Source organism: Drosophila grimshawi, unplaced genomic scaffold, assembly GCF_018153295.1.
Source record: "Drosophila grimshawi isolate 15287-2541.00 unplaced genomic scaffold, ASM1815329v1 contig_311, whole genome shotgun sequence".
Classification (NCBI taxonomy): domain Eukaryota; kingdom Metazoa; phylum Arthropoda; class Insecta; order Diptera; family Drosophilidae; genus Drosophila; species Drosophila grimshawi.
In genome coordinates this window covers 23,327,983-23,351,560 of record NW_025063098.1, presented here as the reverse complement: position 1 = coordinate 23,351,560, position 23,578 = coordinate 23,327,983, and the positions used below count along the sequence as shown (strand labels likewise).

The 23,578-nt window shown below is 39.5% G+C and overlaps 1 protein-coding gene across 1 annotated transcript in view; it reads right to left on the bottom strand.

Moving 5' to 3' along the window:
* Positions 1-341: 341 nt before the first annotated feature.
* Positions 342-23,578, bottom strand: part of LOC6568302 — a 32,792-nt gene continuing 9,555 nt past the window's right edge. The window contains exons 2-10 of the mRNA XM_001994670.3: positions 8,967-9,446; positions 6,159-6,275; positions 5,663-6,098; positions 5,346-5,594; positions 5,022-5,281; positions 4,802-4,946; positions 4,400-4,549; positions 4,154-4,331; positions 342-3,965 (exon numbers count right to left, since the gene is read on the bottom strand). Coding sequence (XP_001994706.2) covers positions 1,309-3,965; positions 4,154-4,331; positions 4,400-4,549; positions 4,802-4,946; positions 5,022-5,281; positions 5,346-5,594; positions 5,663-6,098; positions 6,159-6,275; positions 8,967-9,433 — 4,659 coding nt within the window. The 5' untranslated portion in view covers positions 9,434-9,446 and the 3' untranslated portion in view covers positions 342-1,308. The remainder of the gene's footprint in view (positions 3,966-4,153; positions 4,332-4,399; positions 4,550-4,801; positions 4,947-5,021; positions 5,282-5,345; positions 5,595-5,662; positions 6,099-6,158; positions 6,276-8,966; positions 9,447-23,578) is intronic.

The following is a 23,578-nucleotide window of genomic DNA, read 5'->3' as shown; positions in this document are numbered from 1 at the left end:
TTAACAAATTAAAAACAAAATAGAAACAAAACCCCATTTTAGTTTAGATTAGCACTACTAAATGTTTTCATATTTTCTTCTATATGATTAATAATTATTATTGCTTTAATAATAAACAATAAACGATTATAGATTAATTAAAGCTACAACTTAGTGCGCATTCTTGTACTTCAATTAAAGAGTCTACAACAAAAATGACATAAACAATAACAAAAATTATGGTGTAGTATTAACAAAGTATTATTGTAAAAAATGGTTTAAACAAACACAAACCAATTGGATTTTCACTAATTCATTTTTTTTATATCACAAGTTAAAATTTTGATTATTGATTGGTCAATTTTTTGTTTTTGTTTGATATATATTTAAGTATGTATGTTGTATCTATATGAAATGTGTGTAAATTGTATGTATTCATATATATATATAAATATATGTACATAAGAAAATATACTAATGTCGTATTTTAATAATAAACATATTTTTTAAGCTATGTATATTGTAATGTTGTATGTTCTGTTGATACATATACATATATAAATTGGTCTACACTCAAGTCATGATGTTACTTAAATTGGTTTATGGTAACTAACATTAAGAGAGAACATGCATAGTTTTAAGAGTTTTGAGTTATAATTGTTTTTTTTTTTTTGTTTTTAGGAGATTACATAGAAATTCGAGTTAGTTGCATGCAGTTTATGAGAGAAGTTTAACTATTATAACATTATTTAGTATTTAAATAGTATGCGTTAAGATCGTGTTCAGATGCAGACTATATAAGTATACAAAGTACCCCAACTTTTAGCATTGATTCAACTCAAATTTGTATATGTCTCTAAATTTGTTTGTTAAACTTAGAAATAAGATTATCAAAAGCTATACGTTGATAGTTTACAAGATAAAAAAAAAATATGACACCTCCTAAGTAGCTTATAGGATTTAAATGTTGTTCACTTAAGAATGCTGTTAAATAGTTGGCTTTGGTTATGTTGTACGTATACACATGAAGCATCTGAACACGATATATAGATTTGGTTATGTTCGAGTTTCCGCTAGAGTTGTGTATGTATTTTTATCAATAGCTAGCCTAAAATTCAGACCAACGATTCTCTGACGTTGCTGTTTACCTGTAAAATAGTTGCAGATGTTGGTATAATTATATTGTATATAGGGGATATTTAGCTATTTATTCGTATATAAATATATATATGTATATACGCATATATATATTAGTTAGAATAGTTGAATAGATATGTCGTGGTCGTGTTGGAGTTTGTATTGAACTTGGTTAGGATCGGGTTCGTTCTCTTAGGGCGAGAAGACGCGCAGGCTGCGCAACAGCGTGGCCAGCACATTGGCCAAACATTCGGCCTGCAACGCCAATTGGCCAGCACCGATCGGACCAATCTGGACGCCAACTAGCTCCCGGAAACTGCTGGCCACATCGTGCACCTTCAGCACAATGTTGCGTGTCTGCAGCGGCGCCGATGTGTGCCGCGTCATATCCTGCGCCAGCTCCGTGATGCGACGAATGGCCGTCAGGCAGGAGGTTAGATGATCGGGCAGCGTAATCAGCGTCATGTCCGACATCGACGCAACCAGAAATTTGCTGGCCGTGACCAGGGCCAGGGTCTGCTCCGTCAGCTCGTTGCGTGCCCGTTGGAATTTCTCTTCATCGATGCTGGTGCCGCCGCCAGCTGACTGGGCGGCCGAGCATTGAGCGGCCACCTGGTCCAGTTTGATGAGTAGTCCGGTCATGGCCACATCCGTTTTGGCCAGCAGCGCCTCACCATCGATTAGATGACCATTCTTGATGAACAGCTTCTCGCCGTGCAGCTGTTGTGGTTTCTTTGGCAGAGCCGGCTGGCCATTGGAATGCGCATTGGGTAGGCGGATTGTTGCCGGTATTGGTGGAGTTGCTGTTGTTGTCGTTGTTGTTGTGCTTGCGGGTGTGGGCATGGGCATGGGCGTGCCATTAACTTGGGGGCGATTGGGGCGACTGGCAATGGGCGGCAGCGGGGGTTTCTTGGGCGCACTCACCGCTGCTGATGTGGCGGCTGCCAGCATTGTGTTGGGCAACTGTGCAGTCTGAGGCGTTGGTGGCTCCGAGAAGGCTGTGGGACTGCTGCGTGGTGGGAGCTGTGGCGGGCACAGGTCACGCAATGGCACACTACTGGCACTGGCCGTGACACCCATGATCCGCACCTGCTTTTTGGGTGAATAACGTTGGAGTAGCTCAGCGCTTTTGGGAGGGCGCGCCGGCGGTGGTGTCAACTGTTCCGAGGCAGCTGTGCGCGGTGGTGGCTGCAATGGTTGTTTTTCGAGTGCTGCGGAGTCTTCCTTTTTGGATGTGGGACAGCAGCTGAATTTGCTCTTGCGCTCCACGGTGGGATACTCAATGACATGTGAGGTTAGATCCTTGCTGTTGTTGTTGCAATTTGAGTTGTTGTTGTTGTGGTTCATGTTCATGTGATTGGTGCCATTGCTACCATTGGCGACAGCCTGGAAAAATTCGCGTTTCGCCTGCACCGAATTGCTGTAGAGGCATTCCGTCTCTGGAATCTGCGCCTCGAGATTTGGTGGCGGCGGTATTATGAAGGACATAATCTCCTCGGGCGTTAGTTCCTTGGCGGGCGTTGCTTTCTGTGTGGGCGGCGCCACCAGCATCTGCTGCAGAAAGCTATCCAGCTCCTCGGCCCTACCCTCGAAGCCCTTCGGTGGCGCCGCATTCAGCAGCGACAGCGAGTCCAGCTCATCGGGCGTCTGGGGCGGCGGAATGGCACGCAAATCAATCAAATCCGTATCAATCTCAATGAACGTATCCTCGCGCACCTCAAAGCCATAGATCTCGGACAGCTGGCGAGCGGCCACATCCGTATCAGCGACGGCGGGCACATTGCTAATCTCTTTCAACTGCTGCAGATACTCGCGCAAATTGTAATCCTTCGTCTCGGCACCGAAGTGGGTGCCGTCGGGACTGTGCAGCCCAAAGCTGCTGCGTTGCGCCAGCTGCTGCTTGGCTCCGCCTGTCTGAAGCAGCTGCTGTGGCCGTCGTGTTGTTGGCGATTGAGCTGGAGATGCTACCGATTCGGAATCGCTTTCGCTCTGCGAGAAATCTGTGCCCGAGGCTTGTAGATCGCTAAGCAGTTGACTGAAGACGTTGAGTTTGCGCTGCGGTCGCGGACTGGATGTGCTGCACAAACTGGGCTTGCGCTTGGGCGTGGCGGGTGTGGGCGGTGCCGAGGCAGAGACCGGCTCGGTTATGGCATTTAATCCTTGAGTGATACCGGTCAACTCATGACTAATCGTCTCCGCCAGCAGTGTGAGGGAATCACTGTGCTTAAGCGAGTGAGTGCCAGCACCGCCAATATGATTCATGTTGGACTCCTCCGTGGAGGAGACTTTGCTGCTGTTCAAACTGTCGCAATCGCTATCAAATTCAAGCATGGCCACGCCATGTCCCATCTGCTGTTGCTGCTGCTGCATGTGTATATGCTGCAGCTCTTGCTCCTGCTCGTTCAGATACTGCTCGGAGCATTGAACGAGCTGCTGGAGTTCTTGGACGCGCCGCAGCACTTGCTCGTTCTTGGCCTCCACGGCCAGTTGGCTGCGTCCCTCGCTGCAATAGTTGCTGCCACTGCTGTCACTCAGCCCCGAATCCTTGGCCGCCTCCTCCAGCAGTTCGGTGGCCATCACACTGTGCAAATCCAGATCGGTTGCATAGGGCAGCGACTGTGGCTGCGACTGTGAGGATAACTGCTGCACAGACTGCGGCTGTGACAGCACCGCCTTGTGCGGCATCGGGTGATATGGCGGCGTTATCAGAAAATTGACGCTGTGCGCTCGCGTGTGGAAGGGCAACAGATAGCTCCAGCCAGCGGGCAGTACGGTGTGCTGCGACAAAAACGCGGGCGCACTGTCCTCCTCATGCGGTTCGCGCTCTCGCAGCACATTCAGCGTATTGCCTGAAATGAAAAGAGTAGCTCTTTGCTTAATATGTGTATTAATAACATTAAGCCATTTTTCAAATTAAACTCATTTGATTTTTAAATGAATAGCAAATTAAATGATTGACAATTGAATACTATTTTATTCTTTTTGTTATGCGAGGCATTAAGATTTAAGCAAAATATGTTAAGTTCTGGTCAAGTACCTGTCAGCAGTCGATAGTAGCCGCTGAGCACTAGACTAAACTCGCAGCCATCGCGCTCCTCCATGATGAACTTGACAGCTCGATCGCCCAGCATGTAAATCGATATACTGCACGTGATGTCGTCCTCGCGATGAACCACCAAATGCGTAAAATCCTCAATGGCCGAAATGGGCTGTGGCTGTTGCAAGGTAATGAAGGTATATACAATTAAGACTCTGTTCGATTAGAAATTGAATATGGACTTACCACAGAATTGCGTGCACTGGATATCTGACTTAGACCGAAGCGTGGACTGACGAGCAGAACGCGTTCCATGCCCTCTCTTTGGTTTGTGCTGAAACATTTGGCGCCGTAGCTTGGTAAACTAGCGATTATATCTAGATAATGGAGTTTCGCCTGCAAGTTAAAACAAAGCAAAGCCAACGGTGAAATTAGCATAATGAACAGCAAGCATAAGAAGGGCAACCCATAAATACATTTATATAATCTTGATTGACATGTCAAGCTGAGCCGATACAAATTGATTTATAGTTTCGTGTCAGTACAAGTGGGTGACTTGCTGTCTTTACTTATCGGATAAATATAGCTTTTATACGTTTATACCATAACAACCCTTTTTGGTTAGTAGTTGTAGTTGTAGATGTTTACCTGCAACTGGGTTAGAACTTTACTAGACGATCCTGTCATCTCCGCATTAAGCTTTAAAAAGTGTGAAATTAGCCGTCGCAGCTCCTTTCGTTTCATGCCCTCAAACAGACTGACGGGCACAAAACGTTCCAGGCCAAACTCGCGTCTATAAGGGATAAATTGAAAATGAATAGGGTATAGAGATTAAAATAGCAGTGACTGTGGATGACTGGATACTCACTCGACCAGCTTGACGGTGAGCTTGGCGGGCGCAAAGTTATTGGCCAGCGCATGCTGGTGCATATGCAGGGCAGCTAGTCGTAGTGCCAGCTCTGGCTGCAGTTCCGGTGCGAAGCGCTCCTGATTGACATCGTTGCAGCACTGCATGTACAGATAGTCCAGCGCATGCAGATCTCTCTGAGCCAGCTCAGCGGCTGAAATGGGCACAAAGGTGATGCGAAACAGGCAGCGTAGCTTGTGAGCACCCGGGCGAGCAGCAATCTTTAAAGGATAACAAATAACATTTAGATCTGGCTCATCAAATATTAATTGAACATTGACTTACGCGTGCCAGTGACTCATGCGGATCGAGGAGTGTGAGCTTGTTGCGCTTTAGACTCTTGACATGCTCCAACACCAGACTGAAGAGTTCGCCGCAGCACAGACAGAGTTTGTCCAGCAGCGAGCTAACCACATCCTGCACTGTTGTTGTCGCATCATATTTGAATGACTTGGTCTGACCGTTCTCCAGAAACACCTTGAGCACATTTGCCATCGGCGGCACACAAATGTCGCCCAGCGAAAAAGCTGATGGCTGCAAGTGATTGTTGAACGAAATTGAGTATATGCAGTTAATCACACCTAACTGTGGTAAACACTTACCGGAAACAAGGGTGCTCCATTGACGCACACGCTCTCCGCGAAACGCACTCGGCTGGGACGCGAGCGCAGCTTGGCACGTTTGCCGGCTGAGAGCAGTGTGGATTTGCGACCGGGCATGATGCAGTGAGCCATTGGCTGGCAGACGAGCAGCGACACCTGCGCTTCACAGGCGCGCACCAATTGGATGACATGATCACGGGGCGCATCCTTAACATCCTCACCGTTGACGGCCAGTATCTGATCGCCTGGTTGCAGTTTGCCAATGCTGGGACCGCCTTCGGTAACGAAGCGCACAATCACCGGTCGCTCGCTGCCGGCCACAAAGCCAAAGCCCAAACTGGAGCTGCGCTGCAGCTGCACGAGTCGCGGCTCCGGCGGATGCTCGTCCCAGCGTATACATTCAGGCGGCTCATAAGTGGTCGTCTTGTTCAAATGACTAAGATTGAAATTAGCATTAGTTTTAATGAGCTGCCTTTAGTTAGTATTCTTTTCTCACTTGATGTAGTAGGAACGACCCTTGGAATCTATGGCACGCTCCCAACCATAGGAAAGCTCCTCATGCTTGCTCCAATCCTCGCAGGCAGGCAGCCAACCAGATGATTGCGTCAAATGGCTGTAAGATAAATTTGTAGAGAAACTGTTAATATTGTATTATTACATTTAAAATATCAAGTCTATAAAACTATGTCCTCTAAGTAAATTTCAGAAACCAAAGATACTTCAAATATTTGTTGAAAATAAATGTAGGATATCTAAAAATATGACTTAATCGAATTTGAAATGAAAATACAGTGTATATACCTATATACACTGATGCTTCTCAGCAGACAGCGAATCGGAGAAGAATATATCAACTAAATTTGACGAGAAAATATGTATATATATATACTCTATGGGGTCGGAGATGTCACCTACGAGCGGTGACATATTTTGTGGCATATTAATTAAGCAGTGAACAAAAGGAAATGTTTGCACAATCATCTTAAACGAGAATCAGAGTCTGTTGACTAATACTTGACCCTGAACTTGTAGCTGAATCCCATTCACTCATGCCCACCCCAGTTGAGCCACTGCCCATTTAAGGATAGCCTGACAGAATGCATTTCAATTGATATTAATCAACGCTAATTGGGTTATTTGCTCGACTATGCAATAAAGTGCAGCCATAATCGGGCGAACTCAGGACAGGACAGACAGATGGGCCGAGCCCATGTCCCATGCCCCAAGCCCCAATCCACGACACAAGCGAATCCAATGCAACCCACCTTGGTGGCTTCCGCTGCTGTCTTTCTTCATTTCCTAGCTGCACACAATTGTGATAATTAGTTTTGCACTTTGCTCGAGAGCCGAGTGCAGAGAGCTGAGAGCTGAGAGCATGTGGCGCATGGGGCGACCCAGTGCCAGTTAAAACCAAAGCTGAACCAAACCCAACCAATGCTCATTCATTCAGCCAGGCAGACGGCTGTACCCCAGTTCCTCTGTCGCAACGCTCTCACACCTCGTACCCTTTACCCTTCAGCCATGCTCCATGCTCAGCCACGCCCTGCCGCTCTTATGGCATTTTGTTCGCTTTCAGCTTGATGTGCAACAAAGTGTAAAATTATTTAATAGAATTTCGTGCATAATCAATTTATTTGCAGCAGCCAGGCATTCACAGAGGCACTCAGTCTGTCAGTCAGTCAGTCAGTCCGTTGCGACCCGACCCCTATGAAAAGGACACACTCTGAGGAAACAAAGGCCATTATCGACGCTATTTGACCTAATAATACTCTGCAAGCAAAACGAGTGGAAATGTAAGGGCTCATATAAGAATATTTATGTATATATCCATGGGAATATAATATTTTATTAGAATATATTATAAATATTCTTAATCCGATTAAATCTATCGTTGCACACTACTTTTTTTTTGTTGGACTGACAAAATGTTGATCAATTTTTTGGATTTTTAGTCTATTAAATGAAAGAAGAGTACAACTCAACCCGTTATTAGTTCGTACATCGAGTATTTTTCTGCTCGTTTTATGTATGTCGAGGTAATTACTATATAAATATATGATTTTTGCAAAAGGTTATTTAATTACCATTATTATCATATGCACATGCATCATACATTAAAAGAAAAAAGCTCGATGTTTGAGTTAAAAGTGGGTTGTGTAAGAGAAATTAAATAAAGAAATAAAATCAAGTTCTGCTCATTTATTAATTTAGTCCAATTAAATCTATAAATAAAAAAAATCAATTTTAAATGCTAATGAAATAATTTAATTTTGGAAATTTTAAAAACCAAACAAGGTCGATGGCAACTTGAAATCTGTAATTTTATGTTTGTTGCTATTAAAGACAATATTTTAATAACTGTAAATTATTTCACGTTAAGTGCCGGAAATGGTATAAGCATACCAAAAATAAGAAAAGCATACAAATTTATTATACAAATCGTAGAAGTCTGAAACACAGAGCTTCCACTGGCTTTATGATAATTAATCGAATTTTAATGGGACTCTCATTGAATTATTATTCACAATTATTTTAAAACAAGGACATGTTCCAGATATATGTTTACATTCTACATAATTATAATGGCATAAATATTTAAGTTAGCAGATTCAGTAATATTTATACTTTGTGCTCTGCTCTGCAAGAGTTTACTTTCTGCAACTGAAATATGCCCTCTGTAAGAGTATAAGAACTAATTAAGTTAAGCAACAATGACGACACAATTTACCCACATATATAAGCCAAATGCTACTGAGAATATATACGTATATTCTCAGAAACATTGTTTAAGTGCCATTCTTGGCGTATTACAAGGAAAAAGAAAACAAATTAACTGCAATCGATAGTGACCTTTAAGATCATCTTACGATTCTAGGTAAAAGGTCATGCCACGTCGTGTTGGGTTTCTACCACAGGCGGATAGCATAATATCCGCAAGGATATGTCTTTTAAAAATGAAAACGGGGAATAATTAACAGTTAACCTCTGCAATAAATATATTTTAATTCATAATTCGTATTTTAAATATAATCATATCGATAGAATAATTTCAAAGGAAATTAGTACTCTCTAAAATTGCTCTAATATATGCTTGCTTTTTTGATTATTAAGTGAAAATAGTTAAATTCTTAAGGATTAATACTAATGTCAGTGAAAATAAAGTGCTAAAGTGCTAAAAGCCGCAGAATAAAAAAACAGCCAAAACAAACAACGTTTTATGTTCAAAGACAAAAATGATAACTTTAATATTAGCCACATATTATATATAAAATGTGTATATATATATAAATCTAGGTATACTTACTTGCAGTAGTAGATTCTGCCCTCCTTGCCCACATGCGCTGTCCAGCCAGTTTTCAGTTTGTCCTGGACTGCCTCCAAATGTCGATCAATTTCGCCCCAATTTCCGATGGGCAGACTCTGTCCCAAAATAGGGCCATAGATGCCGCCAACCCCAATGCCACAGTTGCCAGCGTTGGTTGCTGCAGTTGCTGTTGTTGTTGGCGTTGACGTCGTTGTTGTCGCCTGTGTTCCGGTCTCCGACAGACTTCCGGCCTTTTCTTGTGCTACAGCGGCTGAGGCGTTCGGAGTGCGGAGCGTTGTGTAGGCGTTGTTGGCGCCACCATTCAACGTTGGCAGCGTCGTCAATTGTGGCGATGATGTTCGTGTCAGTAGCAGCGGCTTAGATCCGCCCACACTGGACGCTGTTGTGTTGGCATTTGGTAACGGATAGACATCACTATTTGAACGCCCCGAAGGCAGTAACATCATTGAAACACATTCGCTGCAATGGTACAATAGATAAATGGGAAGTTAAGTTCAGTCGTTTACCACACATAAGTTGTATTGTGCACTCATAAGAGCTGGCAACATCACATCACATTCCAAGGCGTCGACCCACATTTGTTGAAACAGGCTCGCCTGGATAGGCCAGCAGCCGGGTTGGGCTGGCTGGCCCATTAGTGAACCCATCTCTACATTGGCATTGCCTTATGCAGTTGCAGTTGTTGCAAAACAGGTCTGTGTGAGCCTCTTTCAAAATCCCAGACGTGACGTAGAGATCACAAGCTGCCACATGGTGGGATAGGTTCAGGTTCAGGCAAAAGCGGTTCGGGCCAAGTTGGGCAACTTGTTTGTAATGTTATGACACAATTTCGCATTTTCGCCAGAGACAGATGGCAAATGTCTGAGCAGGATGGCACAGCGAAACTAGTTCAACAAAAATCAATGAAATTAATCAGAGTAAGTAACGCAGAAGATTATACGGACTGCTGTTTTCCGTTAGGCTGAACGCGAAACTAGTTCGAAAGCCAAGCACGACTTGGTTTCATCTCATATTCAAACTGGAGCAGTGGATCAAGGACGAATTGGATACAATTCCTACGCATTAGCGTAGCAAATTTGGAGTAACTCTGATTAAATTGGGATAAATTGCATGTGCAATTGTGGAGAAGCCTAAAGATGAATACAGTTTTAAAACAGCATCGGATTAAAATGATAATTAATTAATATTAAAAATAAATTTGAATGTTTCTAATAATTAATAAAACATTTGTTAGTAGACATACCGACTTTTAAGTCATTTTATTTTGGATTTAAACTGTGTTGCATTGCTTTTAAGAGATTTTAAAGTTTTGAAAAGTGAATTAAGATTTTATACTTTTATTTAGTGCAAATTTTAAAACCTAAGCCAAACTTTTTTTGAGAGAAGTAACCAAAAGCTTAAACAATATTTGAGTGCTAAGCAATGCTCAAAGTTGAATCTTAACACTCTTCAACTTGAGTTAAGAACTAATTTTGTAAGCATACCAAGAAGTTGGGAGGATTATTAGCAGTGACTCTAATCCTATTTAATCTCATTCAAGAGAAGGTTGTTCAGAAATTGAACTGATGTGTGAGTGTGGGTTTATGTTTGCCCTCACAGCGACTACATTTGCAATCATTTATGTAATTTCAAACAGATTTTGCATGGTGTTTATATTTTCCAATCCAGTCTAGCCAGCAATTGGACCACAAAACTGCTGACTGCATTTCTTTAAGCAAGTTGATGTGATTTGTGGCTTGAACCGCTTTGAGTATAGATATATTTGCGCTATATGCGCCACATTTGGACGTGGCAACGCCCGGTAGTGCGGATGCACTGCGGGCACTGGATGAGTTCAAGTAAAAATCCAAAGAGCGACGACAGACGACGAGCCAAAAACAACAAAATGAATGTGGCTGTTTGCTTGCGCAATTTCATTCTGGTTGGCGTAGTCGGATCTGGATCGGGAGCTGAAGTTACAGCTGGAGCTAAGAGGCCATGGAGTGGCAAAGATGTGGCATCAATAAACAAGATACGACAGAGAGCGAGACAAGCACAGCGCAAACAGGGAGTTGTCCATTAGGCGAACAACGATGGCGATGGCGTTGGAAAGGAGCAGTAGCAGTCGTGATGACGATGGCAATGATGATGATGACAATGACGATGACGAGGCAGGAGGCGCCGCTAAGTAACGGCTTGGCAAACAACGGCATCTGGCAACTGGCATCGACATGGTCAAATTACCTCTTCTGCTGCTGCTTCCTCCTCCTCTACTTTTTTTTTCATTTGCGGTGTAAAAAGTTTTATAAACAACTTTACACACATGCACTTACGACTTACACACACACACACACAATCGAAAAACTGGAGCACTTGAAAAATGTTTTGAATTACATTTTTTGCTCAGTGCTTCTGAATTTGTCTTTGTTTGGACTGGAGCAAGGCAAGTGCGAAAATGTTGATAAAGTTTTGTCGGCTCGAACATTTTGAAAATGTTTGAAAAATAACTTGGGCCGAGTTTTGCCTTATCCTATTTATTGGTATGCACTTAGAAATTCGCAAAATATTTATTTAAGTATTTATATTGAATGGCATAAGAAAATAAATTAAAAATGGTTTACTTTCCTAAGAAGAATCGATAAAACATTTCCAAGAAAATAGAACAAACATAATAAATTATGTATTAATTTAACAAAATACAGTTATTATTTTTCACAAAAATAATAAATGAGAAATAAGACGAAGTTTATTAACAATAAATTTATTATTCCAGGATAATTATTAAAATGATGTATATATATATTTTTTAATAATTGGTATTTCTCCAAAATTCGAATTCGTTTATTAATATGGTATGAAACCCATTAATACCCATCACAACTAATCATGCTATAATATTTTAAGTTGCTTAAGACCCAAATGAAAATTTTCCTGTTAGCAAACATACAAATAAAATAATAATGGCTGGTTCCGATATGTGTAACAGTTGAGTGGCAACACAATTTGAGCATTCCAAACATGGCAAGCCGAACCCAATTCAATGTGAAACAGACACGCTGTAACAAAACTAGAATATGTATATACGTATCTATGTGCCAACATTTTGTCGTTAGTCTATAGTAAATGCTTGAATGCTGGGCCTCAGTGTAAGCGATACGAGAGCAAGATACATTTGGTCACGGAGCTCAGCGCGAAATGGCAGATGAAAGCGTCGACAACGAAGCGGAAGGGGGAGGCACTTCCAGCGAATGATTTGTGTCAACAGCAATGGCAGCTGAAATATGTGTGACTATGCAGAGAGAGAGAGAGAGAGAGACCGACATATAGAGATAGTGAGTGAGTGGGAGAGAGAGAGAGAGAGCGAAAAGTGTGGTGCTGAGATCAACAGTAGCAGCTGTCCAAGAACCAAGCAGCATCAAATAAGCCCCGGCTATGAAGTGGCCCAGTGCTGGCAATGGACAATTGTAAAATGGCATTGCGGAAATTGTGCGAGCAATGAAAAGAAATGGAAAGATGTCGTCGACGCCTCATGATGTGTGGCACCAGCAACCAACATTCTTGGCCAACTTAAAAAAACCAAAAAGAAAACAAAAAAGAAGAAAAAACAAGTCAAGCGCCGGCCGGCAAATATATTGAAAGGCACAAATTGTCCCAGTTCCAGCAGAGCAGACAAAAGCCAACCTGTGCATTTTCTGGGCCCCCATCAGCTCAGCCCGCTGCCCTCTTCAACGTACCATTATCATTATCAAGCAGCAAAAATCTCTTTAGCAAAAGAAATTAAACACAATTTGTAGCTCTGGTGCCGTTTTTTTTTATATTATTATTATTTGTACTTATTAAATACATGCAACAGCAATTTGCCAAGCGGGCATTTTCCACTATCACGCTGGCAGCAGCACTACCAGAGTATTATTTCTATGGATATGATGGCATTATGAGATATTCAGTCTCAGTTCAGCTCATTGCTTTTGCTTTTACCAATATCGTTTTATACGTATTGTTAATTGAAAAGAAATTACACTGCCAGCAGTCGCAAAATAATATAATAAAAAGAAAGTTATGTATTTGCCTCACAACGAAGTATATTATACACTGGCTTTAAGGCTCTTGTGTTTATATATATTGCAAAGGTAGAAAACTTTTATAATGCAAATAAAATTGCCATAAAATCGGTGTAAGCGTTTATTGCGTCAAATTATTTAAACGTCACATTGAAAATATGTAAGATTTTAGTTTTTCCGCAAAAGACACATTTACATATTTCAGTCTAAGCTCCGAACAAATAGCTTACAGAAAAATAATTATTAAGCCTTATTATTATATTAATGTTATTAAACAATTTGATTTATTTAATATAATTAACATTTTTTATTTTAAATAATTTAATTCGTAATATTTCAATTTTTTAAAACTCAGTTTTTATTGTTGGGTGATTTCTCTTAATAATTTAAATATGTGTTTTTCCTAGCGCCAGTTTTGTGTTTTTTTGTGGGGAGTATACATCTGCTTTTAGTTTACACTAAATAAATAATGCTTTTAATCTACATTAAATAAATAAATAAACAGACAAAAGAGTGCAATAACAATTTTGTGTGTACATTTATATTGAAGTGTGTGCACTATTATTTCAAATAGCTCTACAATTTTTGTCAGCCATTTCTATCATCAAAATTTTACAGGACGATTAATTCGTTTGCCCGCAGTTAATCCAATAGTGATTGGCAGACCTTATAATAAAATTATAATAAACTCTAGAAGGGTATTAAAATGCAAGTACAAATTGTTCAACGTAATTCATTCTGTTGTTATTGTTGTCTGTCGCTTATCTCGATTACATTTTACTCGAAGTAAAAGTGGAAAATGTTGCTGTCCATTTTAACATGGCATGGCGACTAGACCCTCGCCCAAAATGCTTGGCAAAAATGAAAGCCAAATATTTCACAGATATATTCCGTTTGGAATCGAAAAGTTGACATGTCCAAGCCATTTAGCCAAATCGTTATAACTGCTCGCACATACCTGTATGTACACACACATCCACATACACACCTATGTGAATGCATATGCATTCATTCATTAATATTGCCGCCCGTAACTTCCATATAGTCATCGATATATCGTGTGGCTGCTTTCCGATCGTCTTGCGGTTGAACGTGATTTTAAAAATGTCACGCACACCTACCGACTGCGACGTTGCTATTGCCAGAAATAAATAAATAACTTTTTAACCGCTTGGCGAACAAGCGGTGAAGCAGGAAAACCCATAATGAAACGCGGTTCGCTAGAAACGTTGATAAGAAACTCATTCATAAAACTTGACTTTCGCCGTAAAACGCGCAGACAACGACATAAAGTTGATGTGAGCACACAACAGCAGTGTGATTGCATTAAAAATGAAATCTACCCCTATTCAAAATTGTAAAGCAGACAAGAAAAACACATCAGAATCTGAAAGAGATTTTTCATGATACTTGAAGTTGGTATTACAATTGAATTGATACATTCTGTTACCTAGTGTGGTAAGCTTTTGCATTAAAGACTTATGTATATGTGTTGATGTGTTACACAAATAGGATTAAACTGAAAACATTTAATTCTATGGTAATTCACAAATTTTCTACGATTTTGCACTTATTATATTATGCAATTATTCTGGGTAGATATTAATTGCTACTTAAAACACACGAATCAAATTATTTATACCACTACTCTGAAGTGATAATCTATTAATTAAAACTCATTCAGTTTAGACTATTGGAATTGTCAAATTTCGAAATCCAGCAGTATAAAATACATATAATATATGAATATACAGATCAACTTCACAAAGACCATAATCACAGAGAGCGGCTTTGTGTCATCTTTTACTGAAAATACCACTTACTCTTCACCCATTCTGAACCCTTTTGATGTATGCAATTTATTTAAGAAGATCCACATAAAGTTTTAATATTTGGTTTTCAAAGACCGCAACAACATTAATTATAAATAAGCGAACTTATTAGGAACTTGTAATGAACAGCATAATATGTGGATTAAATGTAATGAATCAAATAAAACTTGTAAGAACTAATGAAACAAAAGAATTATCATCAATAGGATGTAATTAAGAAAGTTCTTGTTCAACGGAAGCACTTTGCCATATAAGACTTATCAAAGGAACGAGCTGAAAAAAGAAACCCAACTAACTAGATATATGTACATGGCCTTTTCGCTTTTCCCTTTGGCTTTTTCTTCTTAAAAAGTGGAAAAAGTAAAAAAACAACTGCTGGAACAGAAACAAAACACAATAAGCCAGTCAAAGAACAATTCAATGTTTCAACTTCCACTGGCCAGAATTTTAGTTTTGGGCCCATTAGCAGACACATTTATTAACGCCCTAAAGCCCGCCACATACAAAACACAATACAAGTTTTTTTGGGTTGAGTAAAACTTTTAATTGTTATACGTGCACAACAATGACCGAGACACATACATACATATATGCATGTCTAGGAGTTTGATGACAACAAAATCCAACATAAACTTGACCTCGTAATGAGTTTTTAACAAGTTTGTAACAAACCTAATCATCGACATCCACCCAAGACAGCCACAACAAGCGCTCGATGATTGACTACTGAGACACAGAAAAAGAGAGCGAGTGAGTGGATAAGTGATATATGCTGTCATGATGTATTGACAAAACTTTTTAATAAACATAACACAACTGTCACATGCAACAGCAACAGCCCAAGCGGAATTTTCAAAGATGACGAAGCCGCCAGCGACACCTGACGTGACAGGACTGTGTTCCACACTGTTCAACACTCATTCCGGCAATATTCATTTGAAACACACTTCCCACCCGCATCTGAACAATGAAATGCAATTTTCACGTATATAAGTCATAGCTTATGGGTGCCCACCCCTGACCGGGTGGGGAGGTTAACTTGCTGACTACCCTGATTGATTTCAGTGTATTTATCAGCGTACAGCCCGAACATAAAACCCATTCCCATAGATATATACCACATATAAGTATAAGTGTCATGCTTTGACTCTGTGCTTTCTTTAAATGCACGTGCACAGCCAACGTGTGAAATCGTTTTCTGGTGTCACGAAACGAGTTGCTCCCAAGGCTTAAGAGGCTTATTGAGGCGACCTCTATTCTGCTTGGGACTGCTTCTTTTCGTTTGGTCGTTGGCTGTGCCTCTTGAGGCGACTAAAGTGTGAACAGGCATTTCTTGTGGCAGCAAGTTGTTGTTGTGGAATAAGTCTTCAAATTGGCCGGCCTTATCCCAGGCAATGTTTGTGACATCTTGATATTTAATCAGGATTTTCACACTGTTTGTAAGTGGTTGGATAATTTCAATTGCGCGAGCTAGTAAGCAGTATCATGGCTATCTATCAAATAAGATTATCTTTGGCTTATTGGGCGCTATTTATTCAAATTAAGTAATAAAAATATACGTTTTTTTATATACGATTAGTAATTTGAATTTTTCAATAAATTAAGCCTATAATCAAATTAAAAACAATTTATTACTGTTGTTATTGTGATATTCAGATAGTCAGAGTGGGCAATAATTTGGGCTTGAAAAGAAAATTGACATAAATCGGCAATTAGCGTCCACATAAAATCGGAAAAAAAATTCCTGAATGGATGCACTATAAACGCATTGGTATAACAGATTTAGTAGAATCTGTTTATGGTTTTACTCATGTGACAAATGGTGAAAGCATTTGTCAACAGCTCAATTTATGCACACATATTTGAATTACTGAATAATAACATTCGCATTTAAAGTTTATTGAGTTGTTTGAAAGCTATTTAAACTTGTGCTCAGTAGATGAGGTATGTATGAATAAATATTGTATTTTATATTGGGGTAACGCGACGTATGCGTAACGCATGTAAATGCGTATCAGCACGTGATACATCGACCATTTTGCCATTTTGTTGGTCAACAGTTTAATTCGACGCTAACAGCAAAACCAGTTAATAATTCAAAGCGACTCGAAATTCACATGTTTGAACAAATATTAGCGGAAGTAACCAAAAATAAATGAAATACTATTATTTGTTGTTTATATGTTGGCCAACGCAACAAAAACAAGCAAACTGTTTTGCATTAAATGCCGCTTGAATGCTTTCAACAAATCTCTGAACACAGTTAAAAGTTGGCAATTTGTTTTTAAAGTGCTACATTTGCCTAAAATGGTCCACTAGCAGTTCAGACAACAAAATGGCTGTCAAAATGGCAGCAAGACGCATCTAACAACAACAGCCAAGAATAGAGTACAAGCTAAAAGTAAGATCTGAACATAAAAGACGCTGCCATATCATTTACAGCTGTTCCATGACACATGCCACAGACGCCAACCAACGATGAGACTTACGACTCGTCTCTCGCACGAGTGACAAAATTAACACTTTTTGTGGCAAAAAGTATTTTTAAAGTAAAGCACTACATCAAATGTTAATTATCAACATGACGGATAAATATTTGACAACGTTAATAGTAATTAGATAGTATAGACTTGAATATCTTGTAGATAAATAATGTAAAGAAGCATTTGATTAAATATTGATTATTTTGGGTGGAGGCATTCGACTTTTTAGAGAGTTGAGCTCAAAAAAATTTTTAGTAACCAATATTTTAGGTATATGCAAAGGGAAACAGTTTTTAAACGTATTTTGTGTGCTTTTAGCCCATATTCATAAGCAATTAAAATACTTATCTAACCACTATGAGTATTACAATTAAATTAAAACTATATTGTATATAGCCATTTAGTTCACAAAAAGTATCGGTTTGCCCATAGTAGAAAGCAATCGCACACACAGCCTCACATAAAAGGACAACAATTTTACGCGCAGCTGCCGCTAATGTCTATGAATGAACTCCTTGACACAATTAGGAGAACACACCCACACACAGACCCCACACACAAGCACGGCAAGTGTAAGGAGTGGGCAACTTGTGAAACATTTCAATGCCAAAGCAGGTGACAACAATTTTGTGCACGCCTGCTGCCTCCCAGCTATTTTAAGGACTGTCGTCTTGAAGTCAGCTCCAAATAATGGACACAAATTGCAAAGTTGTTTAATGTGCGAACCGAGACCTCACAGCAATTTGTCGTTCTTCACTTTTTGGGGCAAGTGACAGGCTGGCCGTGAGGCAAGTTATCAATTCGGTTTAGCGGCTTGCGGCAGCAATTGGCATTCGGCTGCCAAACGTTTGTAAACTTTGCCAAAACGGCGCCCAAGTTATTGATTTTGTGAAGTTAACGGTCTTATGGTTTATTGGCCAAGTCAATTGTGCGCCATTTGTTTTGCCTTTAGCAACGACATGGCCTTTTCACTTAACCATAATGTCATTTCGATTTGGCCCTTACAAATCGACCTTCGACAAATCGTTCACTGCCCACCCGAAACTTTTTGTCACAGTCCCCGTCACAAAATGATGAATTGGGTATAATATTGTTGGGGTTTGGCTACGATGCAAATGATCGGTAGCAGCAGGCATTTCAGTATTATGGAGATTATATCATTTTTTAAGATTTAGCTTGCAATTTAGACAACATAAGTTAACGGCATACGAAATACAAGTATGTTTCATTTCCGTGTTTATTTAATTTTACATTAGAAACTTTTACATTTTTAAATATTAATTAATTAATTAGACTTCTTTTAGCTTAAAAAATAGATTTCCTTATTTCTCGATTTACCATAAGGAAGCTTAAAATGATTATAGCTACTTAGTTACTTTGTGCAGGCTTTCATCCATGCGAGCATTCAAGTTGAAGAAAGTTTCAACAAAACCGCTTTTTTCTTTTCTAATGCGATAAGTAGATATTTACATATTTAGGCTAATGTTTACAGGATATTAGTCAGTCGAGCAAGACTCAGCCCTACTTATTGTTTGCTACTGTGTTCTCTGCATTTAACCGCTTAGTCCGCACAACAAGACGAAGCGGCGAGCTTTAAGGTGTGCGTGTGTGAGAGGCAGAAAGCAAGCAAGCAAGCAATTTACTGCATACATTGAGGGGCGTTCCGGAGGCAATTTGAGTCTGCGGTCACGGGGTTCTAAGCTGGGCGCAGGCGGGCAAAATACTTTTGCGGGGCGTTTGCCAATCAGCTGGCACTAACAATAAGAAGCAGCAAGTGGACGGCTTAGGCTATCAATGAACAACCATTTGACCTTTAGCCTCCCCACGCCGACGTTGCGGTTATCAGAGCAATGTCGTTGACGTCGCCAATGGCAATAACCTCAAACTAACTCCACTCCCCCAGACTCTTTCTCGCTCTTATCCTTGCAAGCCGATTAGAGGATAGCCTGGCAAAAAAAAATATAAAAAAAATACAGCATACAACTCGCTTAATCGTCTAGTGGAGTCAACTTTAACATAACTTCGAACTTTGTACAGTGCGCTCATAGAGATTCCAATGCCGACGACAACTTGACAAATATTTTGCAAAAGTTGTGCAACAGCAAATGGAAAAGGAAAATAAGTTGAACATACGAGGAACATAAAGTGCTTTTATGTCTGTGTATTCTCTACTGGCTACGACGAGCTGCAGGACAATAAAGTTGAGAGAGCGATGTATTTGAGTAAATTCCAAAGCAATATTGTTGTTATATGATAATTATTACTGTCGGGCTTCATGCACTGCGACCTATTTGGATCTATTGTTCCCCTTGTGAGCCTATAACTCCTCCATGATATATGATCTTTATTAATATAAATTTGTTATGAATAAAGCTCTTAATTAAAAATTTGACATCCAATATACATAAAATTCAAAATTTACGAGAGAACGTATATACCAGAGAAGAGTAATTTTTAACATTTCTCAGGCGATTTATGTTTACACTGCTAATGCTGGCCAATTAATTAAGTTTGTCATTTCAGAATGTAATAAATATTCTTTAACAAAAAAAAAAACTAACCAAAATGAGACAATGAATACGTGGCAACCTACGGCAAAACATAATAAATTGGTTTAATCTTTACGTCTGCAGTCAACTTTGAAATCACATGCGTATGAACTGAATGAATAATCAGGGGGTGGCTCAGGAGCCTTTTAGGGTGAGCCAAGATTTAGCTAGTCTGTAGAAGCACGGAAACAACGTGGGTGTAATCAGAATTGAAATAATGTGGCCATGGAGACCAATGATGACGATTACGTACAGGTTGAATAGCTGAACAGAATTTATATTTCATGGACAACTGAATAATTACAGTACTGAATAGTTTCATGCACAAATCCCTGAGTAAGTTCTGTGTATGAGGGTAAAGTATTAAAGTGTGTTTAAAGTATCTGAAATTAAAATTTTAAGTGCTTTATAGAAAATTTTAATAATATCAAATTTTGTATTAAAGCAATTATGAAACTAAATTGCCATTAAGTCTTTTTTTTGAGCATTAATTACATTTTGGGCACAATATAATCTTTGAAGCTTTGATCTTTTGATATGCGGAAGTAACATTAACTAAAGAATATTCAGTAAGCTCTCTTAAATTATTATTTTTAATTTATATTGCTGTATACAATTTCAACACTCTAACAGACAAACAAAAAAAAAAAATGAAAATATTTTTCTACTGAGTTTAATTTTGAGAAGCACACAATAGAATTTCGCCAGGGTATGTACACAAATATATTCATGGGAGAATGGTTCCTTCAAGGTGCGAACAATTCAAGCGTTTCTGACTGAAGTCCGATTAAAATGGCTCTCATCTTTATCACGGCAAAAACGTGTGAGGTATCCTTAGGCAGTCAAGTTTGCCCTATTGATTCATTATCAGCGCACACGTTCGTTGTTCAGGTATCGTCAAAGCCACTCGTTTGCCTGACAAAGCGCTGCCATGGCTATTAATACACGCACACACAATGTGTGTGTGTGTGTGTGTGTGTGTAGTAGATAGTGAACACAAGCATAAGCACATACACAGAACTCACAGGACTTTGGCAGCTGTAAACGCCCCCGAGGCGCACATTAATTACAACTTCCGGTTGGCTGGCAGCCTCGTCAGATAACACACACACAACAAGAAGGAAAAAAAGCAGCGACAATTGACTGATGGAATGAATGATTGAGTGAATGACGTGCGCTGAGTTTGACTTAAAAGTCACGTTCAGTTAGACGCTAAAAGAAAAGTGCGCAACTGCCAAACTGGGCAAAGTCGACAGAAAACAAGCATACACAATTGAAAGGCCGCTCTGATTTCATTGAATGGGTTTTTGCAGCAGGCGCAATGCAATCAATAAGTGGGTGATGCAGGACATGGACACATGAGATAGAGAATGAGAGAGAGAGAGAGAGAGAGAGAGAGAGAATTAAAGCGAATGGGAGCATCGTGCAGCAGGTTTGTGTTGGCTCTTTATCGTCTATTTATGCCCAAGCATTCGAAACTTTTGTATGAAGCAATTTGTGTTTACACGAAACGATTTGTTAACAAGTGCGAAGTAAATGAACAGAAGATGAAAAAAATTATCTACTATTAAATTGGGAAATTAGTGCAATACATATATGTGCATTTCAACATACCACAAATAATTTCCACAACACTCCGCGGTAAATGGCTATTCTATGATATGGTGGATGGGTGTGTGGTTTTCTACCCAAAGGGATTATGGACTTGACGCAAGTTTATTTTACGCCAAATGAGCTCAGCCACAAAATCGATCGATTTAAATCAAAATGCTCCAGCGATTTGCTGCCAAGTGGATATCTGCCATGTGGCATGTAGAGTTGGGTCATTGCTGTCTAAAAAAGGCAGGTCGCGGGCGCTGCATGAATGGGAAAGCGCGCACATGGCCGCAACATATACACACATACACACACAGTCACACCAGCCGATGAGCAAATGGTTGAGCATACTGGGAAAGCTGGCAACTCGTTGACGTTGACGCTGACGCTGATGTTGGCGCTGTTGCTTCTCTGCTAGCCCGTGTCCTATCATCTATGTGTGTGTGTGTGTGTGTGCATATTTTTAGACCCTTCGACGTCTCAGCTATAAATATTATTTCTATTTTATTACACATTTTTCAATGTGATTTTATACAATATGATTTTTTTTACGCACTCGGACAACAGCCGTCCATAAATTTTGCAGTCAACAGCCAAAATGTATAATTTTTTCAATAAATTCGTACATAAAAATATATATATCACACATATATAATACACACAAGTGTATATTGTATATCTAGTGTAGCCAACATCTGTCGCACATCACGTGCCAATATTATGGTTTAAACCATTGGCCTCTCTTGGACAGTGCAGGACAAGACCGAACAGCAACTCGTAGTTAGCTCAAAAAATCGATGCTAGAATAGAAATCATAATAATGCTCTTTATATTAGGGTATAACACGCATTTGAGAATAGTCATGAAAATATCAACGGCAGCAAATTGAAAGATCGTAAAAAACATAAATATTGCTACAAGTTTATGATTATGGCCACAATACTCGTAAAAAGGGCAAAAGCGTCCAAAGACTGTTTTTATGCATTTTATTCCACTACGTTTTAAGATTATTGCGTGAAAATATTACGATAACTAAACGAAGTTCAAGTCGCAAGGAAAAAATAGTTGAAGTAAACTAAATAAGCCAAGTGCACATACTACAATTTAAACACTTCAATATGCGGGAAGAACTTCTTTAACTCTATGTTGCTCAAGAGCGCACTTATTGGCTACGAAATTTGTGCATTTTTTTTCTTTCTATCTGTTTGAGCCTAACAAAAAAATTGTAGATGCTGTAAAAAAGTTTTGACAACTTTTTAGTAGGTCTTTTAAGGTCGTGCTTATTCGCACGAAAATAAACTTAGGCCACCTAAGGGCAGTTTTCGGTTTAAATATAATATTTTGTGCAATTAGAAAATTCTCTTAAATTTGTACAAATTAATTTACTTTTTCTCTTCTTTCTCCTAATTTGGTTTCCCTTCAATCACTTCTAATTGCTCACCTCACCACCACACTAAGCAGCATCTCAGTCACATTTAAGCATGCCCCTTATATTTATCTCAGTTAGTTTATTGCCGCCTGCCCACAACATTAACATTGTCATTCAGCCATTCAACCATTCAGTCATTCAGCCATCTTGTAATGACCTAACACAATAGATTGTCTCTTTATTGCGCCTGCACAAATATTGATAAGCAACGACGAGGGAGAAAGACGAAATTCTAATAAACGCTTTTGGAGCAGCGCCCAGCCAAACAAAGGCCCAGTTCTTAAACATTGAATCTTATGAGTTTTTATACCTTAAGTATTTCACACAACAGAATTTGTCTTTACATTCGGAATGAACTTGTTTTCTCTTGTTTGTTCGTTTTGTTTGGGTGCTATTTGCTTTGCCCGCAGAGCTCGGAATTCTCTTGAAATCAGCTTGATCTTGATAGCACGCTTTGGTATTTTCATTATTTTATTTATTTTTTTTTGGGTTTTGGTTTGGTTTTTGTGCCCTGATCACTTTTTCGAACGTCTTTTCTTGAGGATCGTCAATTGACCCAAGAGTTATGTTATTTACAATATGTTATATTGAGCACGATATGCTGTCACTGGTCGGTCAGTTATATTCCGAACATCGCAAAGAAAACGCCTTCGAACTTGTTT